The sequence below is a fragment of the Bactrocera neohumeralis genome, chromosome 3 (genome assembly GCF_024586455.1).
Source record: "Bactrocera neohumeralis isolate Rockhampton chromosome 3, APGP_CSIRO_Bneo_wtdbg2-racon-allhic-juicebox.fasta_v2, whole genome shotgun sequence".
Taxonomy (NCBI): domain Eukaryota; kingdom Metazoa; phylum Arthropoda; class Insecta; order Diptera; family Tephritidae; genus Bactrocera; species Bactrocera neohumeralis.
The window spans coordinates 14,108,254-14,132,526 of NC_065920.1; the positions used below are offsets into that span (position 1 = coordinate 14,108,254).

At 37.6% G+C, this 24,273-nt stretch overlaps 1 protein-coding gene across 2 annotated transcripts in view; it reads right to left on the minus strand.

The window, feature by feature from the left end:
- Positions 1 to 3,347: 3,347 nt before the first annotated feature.
- Positions 3,348 to 24,273, minus strand: part of LOC126754140 (uncharacterized) — a 68,371-nt gene continuing 47,445 nt past the window's right edge. For both annotated transcript variants that reach the window (XM_050466066.1, XM_050466065.1), the window contains exons 6-12: positions 21,940 to 22,036; positions 20,989 to 21,116; positions 14,574 to 14,716; positions 11,876 to 11,998; positions 8,793 to 8,895; positions 7,856 to 8,037; positions 3,348 to 5,331 (exon numbers count right to left, since the gene is read on the minus strand). In XM_050466066.1, coding sequence (XP_050322023.1) covers positions 4,924 to 5,331; positions 7,856 to 8,037; positions 8,793 to 8,895; positions 11,876 to 11,998; positions 14,574 to 14,716; positions 20,989 to 21,116; positions 21,940 to 22,036 — 1,184 coding nt within the window. In that variant the 3' untranslated portion in view covers positions 3,348 to 4,923. The remainder of the gene's footprint in view (positions 5,332 to 7,855; positions 8,038 to 8,792; positions 8,896 to 11,875; positions 11,999 to 14,573; positions 14,717 to 20,988; positions 21,117 to 21,939; positions 22,037 to 24,273) is intronic.

The following is a 24,273-nucleotide window of genomic DNA, read 5'->3' on the forward strand; positions in this document are numbered from 1 at the left end:
GTATAGTATATATATACATATATACCATACATAAATTTCAATCAACAATTTACTGGCGGCATTTTAATTACCATTTTATTGTATTTTTTTCATTAAAAGCGCTTTAAAACTTCCACGCACACACACATACGAGACGTAGATAAGTAATTAAAAAGCCACATATTGTATGTAATTAATAAATCCCTGTATATTTTCGTTATTATTTATTTATTAGAGCGTCAGTTTTTGTACGAGCACGGTTTTTACACTTTTAGTTGATTGAGTGCATTTGGAATTTTCATTTAATTAAACCAATTTATGCCAATTTTAATTATTTTACTACCTACTGCCAGCAAATGTATATGTTTACATACATTTGTAGATTTATTTGCATATGGGATTTGAGAAAGGATGCCATGACAAAAAAAAAAACAATATTTTAACAGTCGCCTTCATTGGCCATTTTATTGCCATTAAAATAAAAGTTTACATATATTGTGGTCGAGTTAAATAAGTAATTGCTTTCCCATTAATACGTATACATTTGTAGAGAAAAACATAAACATGACCTGTGGGCAAAAAAATAGTAAGACTTTTTAATATAAATTTCGCGCGGAAACCCATTCGTCGAAATATGTGTTTTCTAGGTTGGTGTGACTGTCAGTGATAACTGTACCAACGTCAATCAAATAATGGAATTGGTGCTTGAGAATCGACGATTAACAGTCAGAGGTCTTACTGGCATCGTTGGAATTTCGGAAGGATCAGTAAAACTCATTTTGAAAGTTTATTTGGGCCTTAAGTGAAGCACGAGATGATTCTTGGATCTAAGCTTAAGCTCTCTTTTTCTCCAAGCCGAGACCCTGAGATTCAGGCTGGTTGATTACCGCATCTCACTTAAAGTTTTTCACGTTGCCCGGGGTGTTCAACGTAAACTCAAGACTAGGGATTGAGTATGACAGTTCAACTGTGGCTGGATATCCAGAGTAACTACTACACTCCATTTATATCCTGAGGTGAAAACAGCTCTAAGGCGGTTTAAGAACAACAAAGGCCCAAGGGCGATGGTTTGCTGGCTGATGTTATAATTTGTGCACCATTGTCTACCATTTTTGCAAATATCCAGTCATCGTTGCTGTATACACCTACCCTAATTTCCAATTATCCAAACACTTTGTTTATTTGAACATTATCCATGCGCATTTAATGCTTCGTACCGAACTGTTATTGAAGTTGCCTAATTGATTGCAGTATACCGTTGAGATTGACTTCGCGCTCATAAAATATGAAACTACTTCGGCGTCAATTAATAATCACACTGGGTATTCCATTGCAGCAGTTCGGCGGGCTTTGTCCTGCTGTTATACGTTTGCTGATTGAAAAAGCTCGCAACACATTGTTGTTGTGTTTGTTTAGCGCTTATGTAATTTGTACATATTATACTAATTTCTGACTTTTGCAAAAGCAATTGTCCCTTTTTCAGTTGTAAATGAATTTTGCAATGAAAGGTGGTTGATTCGCTTCGTTGCAGTTAGCTAAACGATTCAGCTATGCGATTTAGATAAGTTGGTTAATTAAATATTGCTTTTGTAATAAATTTATAATGTTCTATAGAATATTTTTCATGACTGAATGCGCCGATATTAATAAATTATGCGAATAATTGGCGTTATGCGCTTACAATGATGCTATTAGCTTATAATGTGAAATATATATTCCATTGTGAAATGTATTACGATATGCTAATAGGCCCCGAAACGGTTTTATTTCAATTAGCTGAAACAATGTGCAATATTTCAATATTGTTTAATAATATGTACAATTAAAATAATATTGAAATTAGTGCTCGTCGAGGAAGCAACCCTACGTACATTCATATAAGGCAGACGGTGGTCAAAAGTAAACATTCTATGGGGCGTCCTTTAAACTCATGAAGTTGGAGTGACTTATTGACTACAACTACTGCTGCTACTTTCGCATAAGTTACCAACAATAAATATAATAGTTACCGTTAAATCCGTCGCTGCAGTTAATTTTTTCTCACTTTTCCAGGCTGCGAAGCATGTAAATGTGAGATTCCAAATAGGTCAATTATGCAGTAGATCTAATGGCGTTCTTCTAGCTAAGGATCCACTTTTCTACCAAAATCTCTATCCGTCTGTTAGGTCATTCAGTCAGAATATTAGAAAAGCAATATCACAAGGAGCGACTATGAATCGCTGACAAAACAGTTTTTTTTAATTTCTTTTGAGGAACATATGGTTGGTTGGTTGAAAAAAGAGACGCATGAGCGCCGGATAGCAGACTAGCGGATGCCAAACAAATTAAACCTTACCCAACAAGTCAGTGGATTTGATAAAAAACCACCTCAGCTATCCAATGTTTCTTAAGTAGTTGAAGTATTGAGAGCCGTGGAATATATCTCTTCTCATCCGATTGATATCTGAGCTAATGTTCCAGCATCTCATAATCATGCTCTGCATTCCGTCGAATCCACTTTTCTCATTTTCTAAAGGTGAGATTTTTAAGTGCAGATGCCCCGCGATGATCCCTAGAATAATAGTAAGCTCCCTTTTGCTTAAGGAGGGCTTATAGTCTGTTCACCATCAATACTATCTAAAGATAACTTTTTGGTATGCTCTGTGCTGCTTATGTTGCAAGACCTGAGGTGTTATTCAAATGTTCACTGCTTCAAACAAGCTGAAAGAGCTGAATGGCCTGACAACTTAGCAAAATTGTGGCTCCAGCTGCGCCCGAGCTGATCATCTCGTCTGGCTTATCATTTCCTTCTATTCCCGGCTAGCTAGATGATATTAACTGAGTTACCTACTAAGAGCGGTAAGTGCCCCGAACGCGGTACAGTCAAGAAGGAAGTGTTTCCTCCTCATCACACAGCTTCTGCAGAACTAAGAAAGGCTGGTCTTACTGGGGAGAAAGAGATCACTAGATCTGTTGACATCGATCTGGGCTCAAAAGACTCTTGCGACAGCGATGATACCGCGAAGTCCAGCCTTGTACTAGTAGAACACAGGAGGAAACGGGATTGCGCTGTGGTTTGGTACCCATACCAGTCTTATCACAAAGGCATTCGATGCTATTGACTGCGAGCTTAGGAATTCCTTGACCAACCCTGAACGCACTTTTAATCGCACTTTTAATGAGTTCAAGGCAAGTAACGCTGCATGGGTTATTGGCTATAGCAGTCGTGAAATCTCCTAAGAAATTGTCCAGATCGAACCACTATAACATATATATAGCTATCATACTAAATGAACGATCAAAGTAATCTTTTGTATTTGCCACTAATTATAAGAATACATAATGGACTTACCAGTTTTACTACTTTTCTAAAAAAAAAATGCGCAATCTGTTTGATTTTATTCAAGCAAATCAATTATTGCTTCAATTATGCAACATTTAATTTATTGAACATAATGAAAGCGTATTGTTACATATAATTACACTTAAGTTATTATTTATCATATTCATAATTTCTCATACGTTATAAGCTAAATATTTGACATGCTCTTGTCACAGTTATTACCATAATAATTACAATAATAATTATAAACGTTGGCAAAAGCAGAGCCACGCCTTTCGTAAATTATTTTTATGCTAAACCTTGCACACATGCATCGTTAAACCAGTCGTTTTATAAGGAGCGAGTCGTAGCAAAATGTTAGATACTTTCTTACGAGTATTTCTTATGCTTTTTTTACTTTTTATAATAATACTTTTTATTATCTTTTATTTTAATAACTGTTGTTCTTCACTATATTTCACTATTTCTATGCCTAATTTGGATTTTATTTTCATTTGTATTTATTTGCGGTTTTGACTTTTATTGAACTAAACTTTAACCAACGCACCGATTAGAATTTGAATCCGTTAGCCTGAAGTGGCTTCATCCATCCGCAAAGTTGTCGCTCAGTACGTTTCGGCTGTCCACTTGAAGCGGTGGATAACATTAATTAAGTAATTATTTTAAAATGCATTTTTTTCCTTGTGTTAATTTAATAGAATTTTCGTTTTCATCTCTTCAATTATTATCGCTGCAACAACACATACACGTGCTGGCGCATATAACGTATCTACAAATCAATTGCAACTTGATCGAATGTAATTTTATATGTTTGCAGGTTAATGTATTTCATTACTCAGCTTGTAGTTAAGCTTATTAAATTTTCAGTTTGATTTTAGTTGTCCTTCACGGTAACTTATGCTGCTTAGCACGCCATTTACACATCAACATTTGCAACGCTACACACATACATACATATTTACTTGCCGTTGGGCTGCAGTTTATCGCCAGCCGCGCAGTAGAAGTGAAGAAAATTTCAATTAAATTTTCAATACCTGCAATATTTCACTTGAAAAACTTGCACAACTCGAGCGAGCGAGTGGTGACAGCTTCTAGTTGCTATGCAAAAAACGCGCTAACGGTGTTTTCGCTAGTGCTGCCCCTAAAGCACAGGTCGCACCAACGCCAGTGCCACTAAACTCGCTCGGAAGCAGCCTTCACTCTTTGCGCAATGACATATGTATGTGTGTGTGTAGGCGTGTACACATGCATAATTTTCAATTAACTGTATAATGAACTTATAATTATTATCAGCGTCGTCTACATAATTATGATCAATAATCAGCGTTTGGCCATTAATAAGAACGTTTTGTAAATTTAACTAACCAACTAGTGGGCGTGTTGTTATTGTATTTGTTGTTGCAGCTACTGTTATCCCCAGTCGTGTGCTGAGCCTCAGCACTCGCCATCGCCGTTGACTCTTCCCTCTTAACCGCGCCGATCCCAATAATTGCGCCCAGCCGTTGCTTGCCAACAACACCCACTAAAGCCCGCACCACCAGACCGCCCACAACAGCAGCAGCAGCGGCAACAGTGTCGGCGGCCGCTACTTTACCCATTGTTGGGACGCGCTTGTCTTTGGCTCACTGTATCAGCGGTGAGTGCTGTGAATTCTCGCTAAAATCAACTGTATAATACATATCGTTCTCCAAATTCATCGCCAAATGCCGTTGGAACGGTCGTTCGTGCATTTGGCCACCCAGCTGTTGCTGCTGTTGACGCTGTTGTGAGTGATGTGCGGCGGCGCCATGTTGCGCGGAAGGTAGGTGTCCGCGCGTCAGCGATGTCGTTGAGCCGGATGAGCGCAGTGAACCGCTGGCGCTGGTGCCCGCACCGCTGCCACCGCCCAGTCCTTTGCCGCTGAGCCAGTGTTTGTTGAGTTTGCTTTGGGATTTGCTGCGTCGTCCAAATCCCAGTATTGGAAAGAATGTGGAGGAGCGCGTTGAAAATTTACGATACGTCTGATTCACCTTGCAGTGACAAATGGCCACCTGTTTGAAGGGGGGGAGAGAGAGAGAGAGAACAGGTGAGCGATGTTACTTAAAATATGTCGTATTCCTAGCAAATTAAGAAAATTAAGTTATTTTAGTAGAAGAGGACTGGCTGTTGGATGAAGTGTGGATTGGGAATAGCACAAATATCACCTGTCATCAAAAAAGTTGTCGAAGTAGACTGTCTAGTCTATTAAGAAAGTAAGAATAGAACTCTCTTCAAACAGTGTTTCATAAGATTGTGCCACTCCGAAGTAAAAGTTGTCGTTCCGAGAATGAAAAAAACCATTTCTCTCAACTCAAGCGTTTTCAGTGATTTTCGATATAGACGCGTGGTTGTAGAGGCAGGATTGCTCGCGAAAAGTACCGTTCTGTATACATAACTATTAATATTTAAGCCATGTCCTTAGAAGGAATGCTCATACTCTTTCTGCGAAGGTATTAAATGAAATACCTGCTGATTAGGTTAAGTTAGGTTAAGAGATCGATCCTAACAGAATAAAGGATAAAGCTGCTGTATAAAGGAGAAGAAAGTGTCTGGATGTTTCTACCTCACCCTCCTCCATACAGTTTTGAAAACTAGTATTCGACAAATTTGGTAACTTTACAACATAAATGCTTTTTGGACAGAGCTAAGAGAATACGCACTTTTCTAAGGGTAGGTAATTCAGTATATCTTCTACGCTCTCCAATAAGCCACAAGGATCTCGCAGTCGCACATGAGCGCGCCGTCGACCACCTCCTCCTAAGCGTGGCGGTTCCATTGGTCCAGTGCTGGAACGCAAGACGCCAATGGAGATTCAGCGCGATCTCATTCTAATGTGTCCAGTGCAAGAGAGCCTCTCTGATTGGACCGTCGGTTTTGCAGTGGTCAGCGCTAGTATTGTCGCTCTGCTGTCCGAGTGAATGCACACGTCCCTGAAAGAGGCTGCACTTCATAGTAGTATGTCTATCGCCACTTTTGCCTGAAAAACACTTTTTAGTTTAAAGCTAAAATTGGTGAAGAGCTCCTTACAGAAAATTCCCCCAAACTTTACTCTCATTCTGTAAAAAGCTCACTGCGCCTCTTCTTCGGTGACTTTCCTCAATCCACTTATCCCTCGCCAGTATGTGAGCAGAGAACAAAAGAAAAACAGCCACTAGTGACTGACTTCTAAGACGCAGTGATCCATGTTTTCAGCAATCGTTGATGTGGCTGTTTTCGAACTCCTTCATCTAACCAGATTCTATACCAGCCGGTAATATTCACAGATGATATATTTAAAATGGCACTTAGTGCTATTGTTGGTGTAGTCTGCAGTACCGCGGAGTTGCCAAAGAAAGCAGCTCTTTGGATACGTTCTAGAGTTTTAGCGAATGAAGCCCTTGCCCTAGAATAGCCTTTTTTCCTCCCAACTCAAAATTTGGCCTCCACGAAAACTTTCTATTAAGGATAAGCCCTAGGTAGTCGTGAATTCACGTTGAAAACGTGAACCTTCCAAAGAGGGAAGAGGCTTATTAAATAAAACCTAGTAAATAAAACTATTTCTTGACTTGACGGCTAAGCCACTTCTATTCGCCGAAATATCGTTCTATAACGGCTAGCACGTAAACGGTATTCATGAGTTGTCCTAAGACAACGCCCTCAGCGTGGGCTATCATCCAACAGCCTCGGTTCTCAAGTTTTCTAAGTAGGTCGTTAGCCACCAAGATCCGAAGCAGAAGGGAATGTACCCTACCCTGTGCGGTTAACCTTTCGGAATGACTTTGCATTATCTCACTCCGCTACGATCGTTTTGTCGCCAAGAAGCATATATACCTGAATGACGAACTTGAGGTTTGATTCCAAGACTAACTTTTCGAGGGCTATAACCTCCTACCTGTTGGTAATAAGTATTAAAATGGAAGCTAACTCAGCTTTAATAAAAGCGATAAGCCGAAACTTGTGTAACAAAAAATTAAACTATTTTTACCTCACTGAAAACTTTTGTGGAGCTTTCGACGCAAACGAAGAAAAAGTTTCAATATTGGTTTTGCAAAAGCTTTATGTAAATAAGAAAATTTTTAAAAGCTTTTCAAATCCGAAAGTTTAGTATTCAAGCAGCGACTAGCAAATTTGGCTCGCCATGAGGTCAAATGAGTTTGTTTATCCTTTTAAGACAATTCAATGCGAATTTACCCCAAAACCCTTGCATTAAATATATTAGTAAAGACCCACAAAACTATTGCCACCACTAGTTAAGCTCCATGTGGTAGGCGAAAGCATCTAAAGAAGCAATAAAATGTGGAAAGTGGCAATTCAAAGGGAAATATTCCGGCGTAGTGATGCAGACAAATTATAAGTATGTTGATGAGGATGCTTTGGCATTGGTAATGATTTTGAGGAATTCGCAAAGTATCACATAATTTAGCTCTAAATGAGCCCGCAAGAGACACACACTCGAAGAGATTTGAAGTATACTTCATGGCGTTGGTGTGAGAAAATAATGATTATGGTGGAAGACTAAAATAGACTATGTATACGTATATATACGGAGATACTTACCACAACGGCCACAATAAAAACGGCTGCCGCCAGCACACCCGCACCAAAGTATGCATTATGCAATTCAATGGGGCTCTTTAGCACAACCGATGAACCGAAAGTTTTGTCATTAAAATTTCTGGCGCTCGTATCGTCGACCATAAACTCGCTGGAACTGACGACGGTCTCCACAACAAATTCGTCTGCAACGTGGAATGTGAAAAGTAGTTTTCAAGTATGTTGAATACGTGAGAGTAGTAACGCAAGATTTGGCGAAAATAAAAAGCAAAGAGGGCGAGGGTAAGAGAAGGAGCGATATTTAGTGGTATAGAAATTAGTAAAGTAATTAAATAAATTACCGCTAAGTAAGCATGTGACAGAGCTACACACTTATATTACTAAATAATGAATTGAAAGTAATGCCGTTATAGTGAAATACAGTTATATAGTATAATGGTTTTAGCAATTAAAAAATTAAGACTATAATGCGGCATTTCTCTTAGCAGTTTACCGTTATAATAAATTTGCCTAATGACTAGCAGTATTTCGTTGTAATATAATTTATTTTATTATAGCATACTTTTAAGCGCCAACGGCGAGTTATTACTAGTAGTAAACTTTGGTAGCAGTACATCAACGTTGCTTTCTGCTTTCTCTGCGAAAAACTGCCGTTTTAAATAATTAATTTTACAACTTGGCATAATGGCAAAAATTATGCATGACACCAGTCCGACAGACAAACGCGCAAGTGTCAAGCGCCTATTTATACACCACACTACTGTGGTGCGACTGCGGCTTCCGGACTACTGCCAGTGATGCTATCGCCCAAATTATGCTTAGTTATACTCCCTAGCGCTTAAAGGACTAGTACATAAATATATTTACATATATACATACAACATATATAAATATATACGTATATGTATAGTATACATCTAGTATAAACCTAGACACTCACCTTCGCACATATTGCCGGTGTAGCCCGGTCGGCAGGCGCAGTAGAAGGAGGCGCCGCTGGTCCAGCATGTGCCGCCGTGCTTGCAAAGATTCTCGGTGCATTGCTGTAACGATAGTTGGGCGCGTGTGCAAGTGTGTTAGTGAGGCAAAAAGTGAAAAGTTAAATATAATTATGCCAGTAAATTTCCTAATGTGTAAAATATGTAGCACGCAAATATATGTGTGGCTGTTGTTACATACATATGCGTATGTATGTGTGGGTATCAAAGTCGCTGGTGTTGCCGTCAGTCGTGCGGACGTTGCTATAATGACGTTTTAATGTGAGGTTAGCATGGCGCAAATGATAATAAATGTGCTTAATTATTTCAGTAGGAGGCGAGTTTGCAGAAATTATGGACTTTTTGTTAAGCCCTCGTGATAATTTACGCGATAAATGATGTTTAATATTTAGCATGTCAGGGTGTCCATAGATTTTCTTTTGTTGCGTGACTTTGTCGTGTCGTCAATTTATGACAGTTGGTGGTTTTTTGACACAAAGTGCAGAACTTAAAGATATTTTTTACTTTGCAGTCCTTTAGGATTCGTAGCCACAAATCAATCCAAATAAAACTGAACTGACTTTATTAGGCTGTATTATTATACCAGGAGGTATCAAATCCCGGATGTTTTGTTTTCTTCATTGGGAGGCTTTCGGCTTCTCTCTATCGAAATGGTAAACTACTTGGAAATCATTCTTAATAGAAAGCTATTATGGAAGCCCAATGTTGTGAAGAGGCTGATAAAGGCCGTATATTTAAGTAAAGCAGCTATTGGAAATCGCTGGGTACTCTTACCAAAAATTATGCTTTAGCTTTACGTAGTTAAGCCAATACTGTTCTATGGTATATTTGCTTGATAGAGAGCCCTCAGTAATGCTACACTTGATAAAAAGCTAAAATGTTTCCAACGAGCGGCTCCCATAATCACCAGTGATGCAGTACGTACAATACCAACGATGTCACTTAATGCTATTGTATATATAGCATTCTTGGACATAGCCGGAAAGTAAATTACTGCGAAGGTTCCTATCAGACATCAGGAAGTCGGACACATTAAGGGTCTCAAAGTGTGACATTCCGAGATCCTCTCTCACTTCGATAGCATCTCTGATAACTTGAACCCCTGCACCGCGGAATCTACTTCTAATGTCATCTTTTTTGAGGGATGTATGGGTGGAGCGGAGAAAGGAGCAGTGAACTTTTTGTGGAACTATTAACCCTGGTTCAGGAGGTCGTATTGCTAGGTGCTATAATTGGACACTGTCACATTGGCACTCACGCTGTGTGGCTAAAGAGTTTGAAAGACAAAAGAGTAATTTGTCAAACTAACAGAGAAGAAGATGAGATGGAAACATAAGTATTAATCTGTACCAGAATTAGCCGGTTCAAATAGTGGCGGGTTCTAGCCCTTTTTGGATTTACGACCGTTTTTGTCATCCATATCTCCAGCAGTCCAAGTCGCGTTATTCGTGACCTCACGAGAAATGAGCCTATTTAACCAACCTAACAACGTGTGTGGGGGCTTTGGAAAGTATTAACTTGATTCTTCGCTTTTCTGCATCAGAACACATTGTTATCAGGAAAATAATGTCTTTTTATTGTTATGTCATTATGCATTGACCTAAATTTTGCGTAAAAAGTCGGTATGTAGGGAGCTTGATAATGTTTGCTACGATTTCGATTTCCAAGCTCAGACCTGAGATGGCATACATTGAGAGCACTAAGTTTCCTGATATTTTCATTTACCCATATCATGTTTCGCTCCTGTTTTTGTGCCGGCTGTTTTCGAGGTTGTTGCAAACGCTGTCCTCGGAACTACTTCCCTACGGATTTTGTATGGCTGAACCGGACGTTTTTACTTCTTTTTTGGTTTTTTTCAATATGCTTCATGTTTTGAACTCACGTGTGTAGGGGGAAATGTCCATTTGCGCATACCAGATGTTCCTGCATTCGTCGGGATATTATGGTATCTATTAACCGTCTTCAGGGAGGGTTCAGGGGGATTTTTGACATTTTGAAGCCTTTAAGCATCATCAGTTTTTCTCAAGTTAGCGTTTGCACAGACGGACGGGCAGACAGTCATCGGTTTAACAAATAACTTTTAGGTTGAGAAATTTTTATATTCTGTGAGATAATGTAGCGAGAGTATAAAACCATCTAACTATGAATGCAATTAGTAAATACGAGTAACAGCAAAACTAATATAGCTCAACAGATATTCGAAATATTTATTATTCCCTTGAGCTAGATAGATACAAAAAATTGCTTTTCGTTTTAGCTAATATCTAGTCAAAGTGCATAAAACTGGAGAGAAATGACTGTCGTAAATTGACTTTCCGTATTTACTTTACATATGTACATATGTATCTGTGCTATTTCATTTGCATAAAAAATCAAATAAAAGCAGTCAAAAAATTAAATAAAAAAGAAACATGAAAGCGAGTGTAAAAATGCTGTTGGTAGCTAAGCAAAACTAATAACGCGAATATTTCTACATACATACATATGTACATATATATGTTGGTAGTTAAACTAACCGGCTACCGTGCCAATTTGCATACTCGTATTTTAGAGCAACGAAATGTCAGCAGTGGCAAAAAAAATAGCGCACTTCAAACGGCAACTAGTTAAATGCGAGTAAACAGCAAGCGAGAGCGAGTTCAGAGCCATTCTAGTGAATTCGAAATGAAATCGGCAGTGAAACGCTACTCCTCGCTACAAAATCTCGACGTTGTAGCATATATGTATTTCTTTAATAAAAATTATAAATTTTTTTCTATAAAAATTAAAGCGCTTGATTAAGATAAGCTTATCTTTTAACTAAACCCAAATTAGGTACGTTTTTGGCTGATCACAATCTCGCCACTTTTAATTTGTTTAATTTTTGCGCAACGAAATCGCTGTCTGCATAAAAATCATAAAAACTCATTGGTTTTGGCGCCCACGTGTCTACAGCATTTTAGGGGGTGTGTATGTATGTGTGTGTTTGTATATGTACTTGCTGTTTGGCGAAAATAAAAATTCTCTTACATAAATTGCGACTTACCTTTCGTGGCATTTGATTACAATCCAGGCCATTGCGTCCTCCCGGGCATTCACAGCTGAAATCGTTTCCATGGTCAATGCAGTGATGGCCATCGGGGCAGGGTTTTTTAGCGCAAAAATCCACCTAAATAGTAACGGAAAGGAAAAAGTGGCGGTTAGGTCAACTGGGTAAATGGATTGTATATATACGAGTATGTGTAATAGTATATATGAGTAAGAGTCTCTGCAGTAGATTTCATAATAAATGCAGAAAGACATAAAATTTTGTGTGTTATGGCAGCAATTACAAAACTGAGCGGAGTCAATGGAGATATTTTAAAGATTTTATCTCATTCAAATGTTTATAAAATTATGATTTTCATACTTGAAGTGTAGTGTCCGATATCTAAGATATCTAAGATTCTCTTAATGTTTCATAAATGTCTAAAAAATATTGATAGATGTCCCATATATATGGAGCAATAACCATTTTATGAACTGAAATCATTAAGCCCTCATAAATATAGAGTAATCTCGTATTTCTAATCAAACTTCAACTTATTTCTTTTTTATATTTATAATGAATTTTAATGAACCAAATATGTACAATTTTGGTCGACCACTTTTTGCCATTTTTCCGCTAAAGACTTTTCTGGTTTCTCAGCGAAAAACTGCTCAAGTAATTTTCACAGGCTTCTCATGAAACCAACTTAACTCCATTAAGGAAATTCTGCATTGACCGAAACAAATGGTAGTCAGATGGTGCAAGGTCAGGGCTATATGGTGGATGCATCAAAACTTCCCAGCAAAGCTCTCTCAGTTTTTGCCGAGTCAACAAAGATGTGTGTGGTCCAGCGTTGTCCTGAAGGAAGACGAAGCCATTTCTTTTGATCAGTTCTGGCCGTTTTTTTCGATTGCTTGCTTCAATCTCATCAGTTGTTGACAGTAAAATGTAAAATCAATTTTTCGACTACCAATATTTGGTTAACCTAGGTCTCCAATGTATCGAAATTTCCATACTTTTATTTAACGTAAGTGGTCGCTTTTTTATTTCAGCATGTGACAACCCTAGTGTTGCAAGCTGACAACTCCCAACTTTATCGTAAAGTTCGTCATTTTTGATGTTATACATACTCAGACCGTTTTGATATACGAGCGTCATTTGTGTTACTTACAGTAACGTATGCTTGGTCAAAAAATGGCACTAAATCACAGACATATTCAATGTTTCAGGAACATTCGACAGTATGGGTTTTTTCCAGATGAGCCGAATCCAACAAAAGTTATTCGCGCACCAAGCACTTCCAAGCAAATGGTTTCCAGTTTTTTTTTTTTAGAAAATTTGGACAGGTTGCAACCATACCACGAGAGCAACGCAGAACAGTAAATTCTTAGTGATACGTGTATAAAACCATTTATTTGCCGGTTGTCTTTCAAGAAATCAGGAGAGCCAACCGCCGAAGACAGATCACTCTTCAACACCACAATGCAAGCTTTCACACATTGACTAAAAAACTGCATTTCAAATATAGATTTTATATGTCATCCACCGTATAGTCCCTACTTGGCATCAAATAACTTCTTTTATTCCCGTACGCAAAATATAAATCAAGAGGTCAACGTTTTTCGAGAGCTAAAGAAGCGGTTGTTGCATTTAGAACGCATGTTTTGGAGCAATCACAATCAGAGTAGAAAAAAGACAACGAAGATTGGTTTAAACATATAAAAATGTGCATAGATCATAATTGAGAATATTTTGAAGTGATTTTTTAATATTAATATTTGTTTTTGATCTCTGATCCCGAAATATAAAATTATAAAATTCAACCTTCGTTCTATACTTGGAGTGTTGAAGTCGAATTCATCATTTCATTTATCACATTATGATATCTAAAATACATTTAAGATGTTGAAGGGGTTATAAATCGTCTAATATTGACAGCTGTCCTAAGTATGGAGAAAGAGTGATTTTATATTATATGTAGGCTATTGAAAAGTTTCGCTTGCTAATTTAAAAGCAGTGGTCGTTCACTCCCAGACCTAATTCTACAAGTCACTCATCATCCCCGTACTGCTATAAGGTGCATAGCCATGGACGGTGACAATATCTGATGGGTCGGCCTTAGGAGTGTTCGTGTGGAAGGTTTTGCGGAAGAATTACGGAACGATGAACTGTTCGATATAGCGGCTATGCTGTCTAGGTCATGTTGTCCGAATGGGTGAAAACACTCCGGCTCTGAGAGTGTTCGTCGCAGTACTCGCCGGGGGATTCCTCGATTTTTTTCTGTCATTACATTAACAACATATGAAAAGATTGAGAAAACGTTCGAGCGCGGTTTTTCAAGCAGGAAGCTCTTGAGTGAACACAACTGAATATGAAAATAAGAATAATGTAAAAGTAAAAGTAGAGAAAGGAAATGTAAAGAAAAAAAAAAGAAATAAATAAATGTTAAAATCATATAAATAAAACACAAAATCCTCAACGAGACTTTTATCGTATACCACAGACACCCAGCGTTGGCGACAAATTAAGTTCTTTATATAACATGTGACAATACAAATTGAGTTTGCCGTTTCTGCTTGCTTGCTATAGCTGCTACCAATGCAAAAAAAACTTAATATAGACTTGCCACAATTATATACAAACATATGCATTTACACATACATAGTAGAGTTATATATATATATACGTATATAGTATATCCAACCATGATGCTTACCTTATTTTGGCAGCGCGTTCCAGAATATCCTTTGGTGCAGCGACATTCGAAATTGCCAATGTGATCGATGCATTCGCCATCGTTCTGACATGGATTCGATTCGCATTCATTATATTCAAAATTGCAGAGTTCACCAGCGAATCCTGTGATGCCACCGTAGATGAACATAATCAACAAACCATTATTGAATGATGTGCATGTTGGTGATGTGTTTGTGTGTTTGCATGTCGTAACGGCGAACGGCACACGGTCGTTGCAGGCGTTTTGGCATGGCAATAACACGAAAGACATGAAAGAGAATGCGGGTAAAAAATTGAGTTGAAAAGAATACATTCGGTATTGGCACAATCGTGTAAAAAAATGAAAACTAATGGAAATGTTTTTAATGAGATTTATGCAGATGATATGTCCCCGTTGATTTATGAACTGGAAAATGTGTGCCAAAAAAACGTAAATGTTTGCGAAGTTGTAAGTCATTGCTGTCAAGTAAGTAAGTTGCATAAGCTATGTTGCAAGTAGATGCTGTACATGTTACAACATTGCATTTCTGTGAGTTTGTTTGTGACTGCCACAAACTACCTGCGTTTAATTAAGTAAATAAAAACCGATGAAAGGATTTCGCAATATTTATGCACCTTAAATACAGAATGGTTATTATAAGGCAGCGTTGACAGTTGATAATCACGCAGTTTATTGAGTTTACATAAGTGGTAATAAAGAAGATGCATAAGATATTCGACAGCACATAAAATAAGTTGCGTAAAAATATATTGCTCTTGGGTAACTCAGAGCTACGGTCGATTTACACTTTGTGAAATGCTCACAAGGAAGTTGAATTTGAGCGGTGAGTTCGTAGAGCAGCTAGATGCAATAATGATTCGATTTGAACGATTTCTTCGGAGATTGAATCACTCCATTGAACAATACTCTATACTAAATTTCTTGAAGATATCTTGTCAAATGAAAAAGTTTTCCATACAAGGAGTGTATTCTGATGGATCAGTTTGTATGACAGTTTGTATGGATCAGTTGTGGTCCGATATCAGCGTTCTCCACAAATCAGTAGCTTTTCTGGGAAAAAAAGACGTGTGATAAACATCAGATCGATATTTCAAAAATTGGGTGACTAGTCGAACGGACGGATAGACATCGCTGAATTGACTCAGCTCGTCATGCTTATTCATTAGAAAAGTTCTATATGTAGGAAGATCGAATTTTGGAGTGTTTCATGTTTAGGTCCCAAAACTAGTGAAATCGTTCCTTTGGTGATCCAAAGGTAGACTCTGGACTACTATATACAGTGCTGTGCGAAGCTATAATAATATTACTACTGTATCCGATCTTATAAGTCGGAAAAGCGTCTTGTGGTTAATACAAATTGCTTAGGTGGTTATCTTCTATTCCCAGCTGCTTGATACGTTACCTGAAAATGTGAGCTCTCAAATGTTTATGCCTTGATCTCGCAAATGTGGCAACTTGAAGAAGGAAGTATTGAGATAGTTCCGTGTCATGTTAGAATCCCACAACTGTGGAGAGGCTGGCCTTATTAAGGACAGAATCTTTTATGATCGATCTTGTGTCAAAAAAAATTCTTCAATCAACGCATAAGCCGATGAAAATCTAGTGCTGAAAACGCTTTCAGGTGCTTTTCCTTGGCAGCTCGTCAGCTTTACAGTTACCGGCAATTTCGCTAAGGCCTGGCACCCATATTAGTCTTAACTCAAAGTGACGCGATGCCATTGACAACGAGTTTGGGCTATTAACGCCGTCCTGCTATCAGAGTAGTTAGTCAGTTAGGCTCCGAAAGGGGTTCCTCTCTAAAGTAGTAAAACAGTAAATATATCTGCAATAGTTAGGAGGTCTGAAACTGAAGTTGGTAGAGCGTTCCTTCATCAACCTTCCTCCCAATCCTTTACTCATCCGTAATGAAACTGACTCCGCCTCTTCTCCAACAGCTTCTATCTACCCACAACTCACTACCAGGTATATAGACAGAGAAAGAGCCGCCAGAGTTTGGTTTGGCGACGTCATGATCCACAAAATTCCATATGAAGTTAAAGCCTGTTAGAATTTCCATATATGTATTTAGACACATTTTCGTTTGGAAACACCGATCCTCTGAGTCTGATACCAACTTTCGCGGTCATACACCTTCCAAGGATATCCATTAGTCATCATAAATGCTAATGGTTTGAACGCTCTCGAGCTTTCTTTGCAATTGCGTCCTTTTCTAGTGCCCTCCACCACAAAAGAGGTGAGAGGAGGGAACTGCTTTTTGTTAGAGACCCCACTTTTTACCCACGGCTCTTCTACAGTACAGTTTCTATGAAAACTTCCTATCTAAGACGAACTTCTACTAATACTTCACCGTATCTGAAGGTTGCAGGCGGATGCTTGCCATACGCGGCAGTTGCGACTTGGACATATTGTATTACCCGAGGGTATTTTACCCTAGTTCCCGTATGATTTTTCAGTTCCATGAATATTATGGATTTTAAGTAGATGTTTCGAGTCATAGTCTTGAAGATAACTTGTTGAAAAAGACCGTTTTTTAGCTTTCAGTTTAATTAGTTTCATTCCAAAAATCATTGCTGATTTAATGCCAAATTGTTTTTAAAATAAATGTGATCAGACATTTTTAAATATTTATCAAGTCTTTAATACTTAAAATTGTGAGTGTATTAAAAGTAGCTTGAGTTTCCAATTTGTTTTCTTTTCTTATTATTTTTTCTCTAGACGAATAGATACTGTCTTTAGTATTCCCTAAGTATTTACTTTATTTTTGTAATTTCATTAGCATAAAGTTAGTTATTTGGCATAATATATGTATGTCTGTATACATTTTGGGTTTGGGGTTGGAATCAGCGAAGCATTGTTGATGAGAGCAAGCCACAAGGGACAAACCACAAAATTCACAAATTGAAAATGGCGCCAGTCAAAGCTTCAATAGCCACTGGGTTCACAGTCGTTTGACGGCGACGCTGGCTGTGACTCTGGAATATTTTACCCAAATATTGTTTATACTTTGTGTTGATACTTTCGCTGGCGCTGGCACGCAGACAGTTGTCAGTGCCCATTTACATTCACAAAGATTTTTTTCTGCCACCGCCGCTTTTTGTCCTATGAGAAATTTACATGCTGATGTTTGGCATTTTTTTGTGTCACTTGTGTGATTTATATTTGCGCACCTTCTTCAACTATGTGCTTTTCCTACTACCTTTGCTATTTTATTTTTATTTTTTGTGTATTTTATATATCTTTTTATTTGAATTGATTTTAGTTTTTTTTTTTTGGCATTGCCCAAATGTCACACTCACTTCGCTTATTGCATTTTCCCTCATTGCTAATTTGAATATTGTACATATTGATTTGTGTGTGAGAATTTACTGCATTCTAATTGAATTTTTCATTTTGCCAGCTTACAACATTTGCCACTCAAAGCACTCATTCAGTATTCACCATTACCATCGAAGTCTTGTTTGGCACTCGAAACAATTCGTGAATTTAATTTGTTTGTTTCATGCGGGCTCTTGAATGTCAAATAAAGTGAATGTGATGCGCTGTCGTTTGCCATTCACATTATATGCGGTTAGCGTTGTTTGTTCGCTGCGTGCACATCCATATATAAATATACATATATACATATGTACTATATATACCATATATACATATATATGTTTATATATGTATGTGCGCGTGGTTTTGCCATTGTGCACCACGTTTTATTGTGATTTCATTTGCAACGAATTCGCGTGCAAAATCCACGCAATCCAATGCTCGCCTCTGTGCACAAACAATGCACCCCACACACCGGGCCATGAACAATAAAGTACCGGCATGCAATGCCACCAAGTTCACGTGGATTTAGATATGCAACAACAAAAGACTGTGAGTGGAATTATTTGTCAAATGGCTGGGAAATCAATCGAATTGAGATTTTCAAGTGTAGAGTAGTTGGGATTGCGAAATTTGGTTATTTTTGTCTGGCTCTTCAAACTGAAATGGTAAAGCGGTTATAGGCATTTGAATACTATTGCAATGACACTCATCTGATGAATTATTTTTAGCATCAAAATATTTTGGTTACTTTCTAAAATAGTTACAAGGCATGTTGAGTTTACTCTTTTCGAATATTACTTTTAAATAATGTCTAAAAGTGGTTTTTATTATTTGTATATTTCCAATGAAATCTTCGTATGTCGTATAGCTTTATTGTTCTTCAAATCAAGTTGAAAAGGGAATATTCGTTCGAATATTCGAATAAGGAATATGTCTTTGACAAGTTGTGTTTTTTGGAAATGTTATAAATATATTGGAATCTTTTTAGAAGCAAACAAGTTTGAAAATATACTCGTATTTAGGATTCCTTATTAGAAAAATATATTGAGAAAAAGAAAAAAGACAAACTTCGTTATTAAAACACCGAAGCTATATTCCATAAGTGTAACTTCGTGCATCAATTATTATATATTAATAACTAATTCAGAAAACATAACTCATCCAACTGAAGCCATCTTGCTAGTTCTTTCTAGCTACCATGTTTGATACAAACAACCTTCAAGTTGAATTAAGGTTAATTAATTAATTTTTATGTTTTCATAGCAGTTATATGCTATAGGGGGCCGATATGAACAATATGTTTTGAGATTGTTGCCGTTCCTTTGACAATGATCTTTGATAAATTTCGTGAAGATATCTTGACAAATCAATTTTCCAAACAAGTACTTCATGCTGATCGCACAGTTTATAGAAGAGCTAACTAAATAGTTAATCGAGTAACACCTGCTGATGATACCTAGATACCACTATCATTGGTGTGCTGGATGAGCGAGATTCCGTCGAAAAATTCTACAGAGCCCAATAGAAATGAGAGCAAGTTGCGCTGACAGAAGTCGCGCTGGAGGTCAAACCAGGGCCAAATAAAAACGATTGATTGCGACGACGAGAGATAGGTCGAACTCTACAAAGTCGCTATAGCCAGGTGGTATATCCCGGAGCTAAACTGGTAGCGGTGGACAAAAAGAACATCGCCTTCAAGCCAATGGCAAAGGTCTGGATCAGATAATGCAGCTCATCAGAGCCTGTAATCCTAATCTGCTATGGAACGGTAGAAATTCATTAAGGTCTTCGAGGATCCGAAGCTGAATATGCCGTGTAGTTCAATTATGGATTCCCGAAGGTGAAAATCATAACTTACAAGTGTTCTTCGAGGTCTAGGCTTACAAAGAGACTCTACAAACTTTTTACTAAGAGAGAGAGAGATCTGTAGTGACTCTCAAGGAGGTGCACATTACTAATACGTCATTTACCAATTAATCTCCATCACAGCAAAGTAGTTTCAGTAGCTCAAGTAGTGTGGAAATAGAACCACCTGATTTTCTCCTCATTCAAAGAAAAGTTATATAAGGCTAATTGTGAAGGTAAGGTTAGGGTATGTCTAACAGGAAAGAAAAACCTTAATGTTTCTATGTTACATTAGAGAAACCAAAACATGGCAGCAGTAAGCTGGAAGACGGGCGACAGTAGATACCGATTGTTGTCAGGGTATATGCCGTACGATGAGGAACAAGTACCATCACAGCTGGTAAAAGAGCCTGTACGGGACAGCCAGGCATCCAAATGCATGATTATACTTGCAAAACCGATAAACATGCTAGGAAGGCCACCTTTTTCCTATTCTATCGAACTCCGTATTGACTATCCGATATCTTCCTGAGTGAGTGCAACAAGTGCTGATCAACAACCAGAATTTGTGCGACTTCGAGATTCTTCTTGTTCATAGTGAACCGTAAGAGGTCCTCCAAACTACTGCAACTTAAAAAAGTCAATTTCGCCGGTTAAATATTTTGTCGGAAGCTCTTTGTGAAAGCTGTATGGAAGAAGGCGAAGTGGGATTATCCTGTCCTTGTCGATGATCTTTGCGTATCAGGTGATTCACAAGGACAAATATCTGTTCAAGTATGATTCATGGATTTTGGATCAACTATACGACCTAAATTAACCTAAACTAAAAATATGTAATATTTTCAAATTTTCTTCAATATGGTGAGGTCTTTAAGACCTCTTAAAGCAATTAAAAAACTCTTAAGCTACGGTGTCATTATTCACTTAATTATCACCATGTTGTTATATATGGTCACAAGAAAGTTCATTTACTGTTTTAAGTATCACGCCCGAAAATATTGACACAACAGCAGAGAAATTCCATTTTCTCCCCCGAAATGCAGCTGTATTATTTCTCAACAGTTCATAAATAAATATGCGTTTTAATACACTTTTTCCTCAACTGTGTCAAAAGTCACTTTGCCACTGTTGGCACTGCCATGGCACCCAGCCACATACACCCAGCATAAAACAAAGCCAAGTGAAACAACATCGTGAAAAGCAATGATCACAAACAATATCGTATACTCACCCGGCTGACAGAAGCAACGGAAGCCATCCTCTTGATCCACACAAATGCCATGTACACATGGCGATGATTCGCATTCGTTGAGGCTGTGTTGGCACAGTGGGCCCGTATAGCCAGGAGTGCAGTCACATCTGTTTACGCATACAAAACAGACGAATTTAAAATAAACAAGAGACAATTGACAAAATACGAAAGTTTATATTAAATGCAACTCTGCATGTGTGTACGCAATTGTGGTTCGTGTAGGTGAATGAGGGAATTTGCTTGGGAAACTAACGGAAAGTTTAGCAAATATGTGCACTATATCACGCGAAATGCCGCGGTAAATACAACAGCAAATATGCAGTCAGGTGTGTGTATATGTTTGCAGGTTGAAATATATATGTATGTGTGTGCAAAGAGTTTTATGCACACACAAATAAATCCGCGCCTATTTTTGCTCAATTAAATGCCGCAAAGCGAAACTTGCGCTTGTTGTTTTTATTTTTGTCTTTTTGTGGTTTTAATTGTTGTCGATACATATTTGTTGTTGTAGTTTTAATTGACATTTTTGTCGTATTGCGCATATATTGCGGCGTTTGTATTGTTCAATTGTGGTCGTGAATTTATAGCGAAACGTCACTCCCTCCCCCGCTCTCTCTCTCCACACCAACGCGTTGGCGCGTCTATTGAATTAAAGTGAGTGTGTAAATGTTTTTTGTGCGAAGTTTTTCAGTATGAATTGCTGTGTTGCATATGTTTGTATGTGTATGTGCATGGGTTTCTATGGTGAAATGCCAGTTGCATTTGGTTATTGATTTTTTTTGTGCAAAACTGCATTTATTTATATATATTTTAGCTGCAATTAGCCTTCTATAAATAATTGTAACCTCAAATCTCATTACTAAAATAAATAAATATTTATAAATAAAGTGATTTACGTCACTTTTGTTGTGGTATTATGCAAAAGCTTACCTGAAATGCGTCGAGTTGCCCACACAGCTGCCGCCATTCATACATTCCGCGGAATTGCATGGATCCGACTCGTATTGACAGTTCTTGCCCGTGTAACCTGCAAAATAATGCATCAAGTAATAGTTCAGTAATGGCAGCTTAAAGTTTTTTTTTAAGTAAAGCAAGCAAACATTTTTTTATAACTTTTTTAAGTAATGCAAACTTAACCCTTTCACTACCGTATTTTACGCGGCGATGTTACAAAAATGTAAATATTTTTTTTGGATAGATTTAATTTTCTAAAAAGAAAAGTGAATCAATTTTTTTTCTGTAACCTTCAGAAGAAAGTTATGTCCTGGGATAATATGTCCAACTTGTATATTTAGACGGTACTAAGTGTAGTCATTTTTGTATTTTGCCAAACCATTCAAAGCATAAGGACTTTTTGCATATCGATTCTTTTTTTATTAAGGTGCTGAAACACAGCGTTAGCGGCGATCGGCTTTCCCTGGAATATGATCCCTCACGTTTAACTATTTTTTGCTCATTTTGACTTTTGTCCCAAATCTTCCTTGCAAAATGAGCTATTCTGCGAGAAGAACAAAAAAATTTCAGTCGAAACTTTTTGTGAACTTTTTCCTAATAAAAAATATGAAAATGTCATAAGGAGCTTGAAAAACACTGCACGGCAGCATTTTCTCGATTCCCTGTTCTGCTCATAACTTTTAACCTTTTGAACAGATATGTCATGTTCTCATTACAAAAAGCCAGAACGAAATAAAGCTGATGATTCTTCTCATACTACTGAAAGATTGGAATTTTCATTGGACAACACTATTGCATTTTAAATGTCCACACCTTTATTTGCCTAGTTCGGAGGATCGTCTGTTTTGTTCTCGGAATCTAGAATATACTCTGAGTCAGAAACGGTAAAATCACTTAAGTCAGATTCTTTGCTGTCAACTAATTGTAATAAAAGGAAGTACACTCATTGAACGAAACAAAATCAGCTGATATTGTATAAAAAATACTCCAAGTTACCAATGGGCCCTTTCCTATCTAAATTGAGCTTGACCTGTATTTTTGACGATTTTTAAATATCTCTTGAGAAACATGTCTCCCATGGTGGTGAAAGAGGAAGTAAGTAAATAGATAAATAGTTTAATTTTTTTATCATTATGAGCAACTATTCTTTTGACTATCGGTCAACCGGTCTACCGGATGACAACCGTACACCACTCTTATCAATCTCGGCTACTATCCCATTGACATCGAAGCTTTTGTGACCTGGCGACATTCTTCACTGATGTACTCTTACCCAAGGTACCTCTGATGGGTATGCGACTGGAGGTTTATGTCTTAATTTTTGCTTGCCTGATCTTGACTTGGAGTTGTCTGCTTATGCATTAGAGGCTGGCTCCGCAGTTTTACCAATAGCAAAGACCTCTCCTTGAAATATACTGTAGTGGTCCGGCAATTTCTGTATATACTTATGTTTATTGAGATGCGCATATTTTCAGAAAACAGCTAATCCCTTAGTTGTTTTGATATCGATGAAATTCCGCACACTTTCTTTTCTCTTCGGAAAGTTGCTCATTTGCTCAGTTGCTCATAGCATATAGATCCCATAAAGGCAGATTTTTAATTTGACAAGATATCTTCACGAAATTCGGCGGCCTAAAACAATGTTACAATCTTCGTATATCGTGTGCTGATCTAGTTACTATAGCATATCCTCTTTTTCTTTATTGGCATAGACACCGCTAACGACGTTTTTGCGGAGTTTACAACAGTGTTTTCATCCATACGGACGACTTTAACACCTAAATCGTTTCATCGACTGCGGTATTCGCCGATGCTAATGCGTAAAGGACCATAAAACTTCTGTAGAACCTTTCTTTCGAAAATTTGTAACGCAGACTGAACGAGATGTTGTCATCGTCCATGCCTTTGCATCTTTTTTCTGCCTAACCTGGAGAAAGCAGAACTTACGGTGCGGTTATTATAGCCAATGATATCAATATCATCGGCTTATTTTTTCTGGTATCTAATTACATATATCGAAAATAATTCTATTTAAATCTTTCCTAATATGAAATGTAATGAATAGTAGTTTCAAAACTCGAAGTTTTTTCACAAATATTATTTTAATGTGTTGTGCTTAATTTTAAGCTATTATTATTATTATTTTTATTTTGCAGAGCTTAAGCTTAAATGCTATTTAATTACTACTTTTCCAAATCTCCCGTTAAAGTGCTGTTTTTTTTTTAAATGCTTGCAAATCAATCAGATTTTTTAGTTTCGCTTCGGGCCATTAACGTTATAATCCCTTTGTACATTGGAGCTAACATAGCG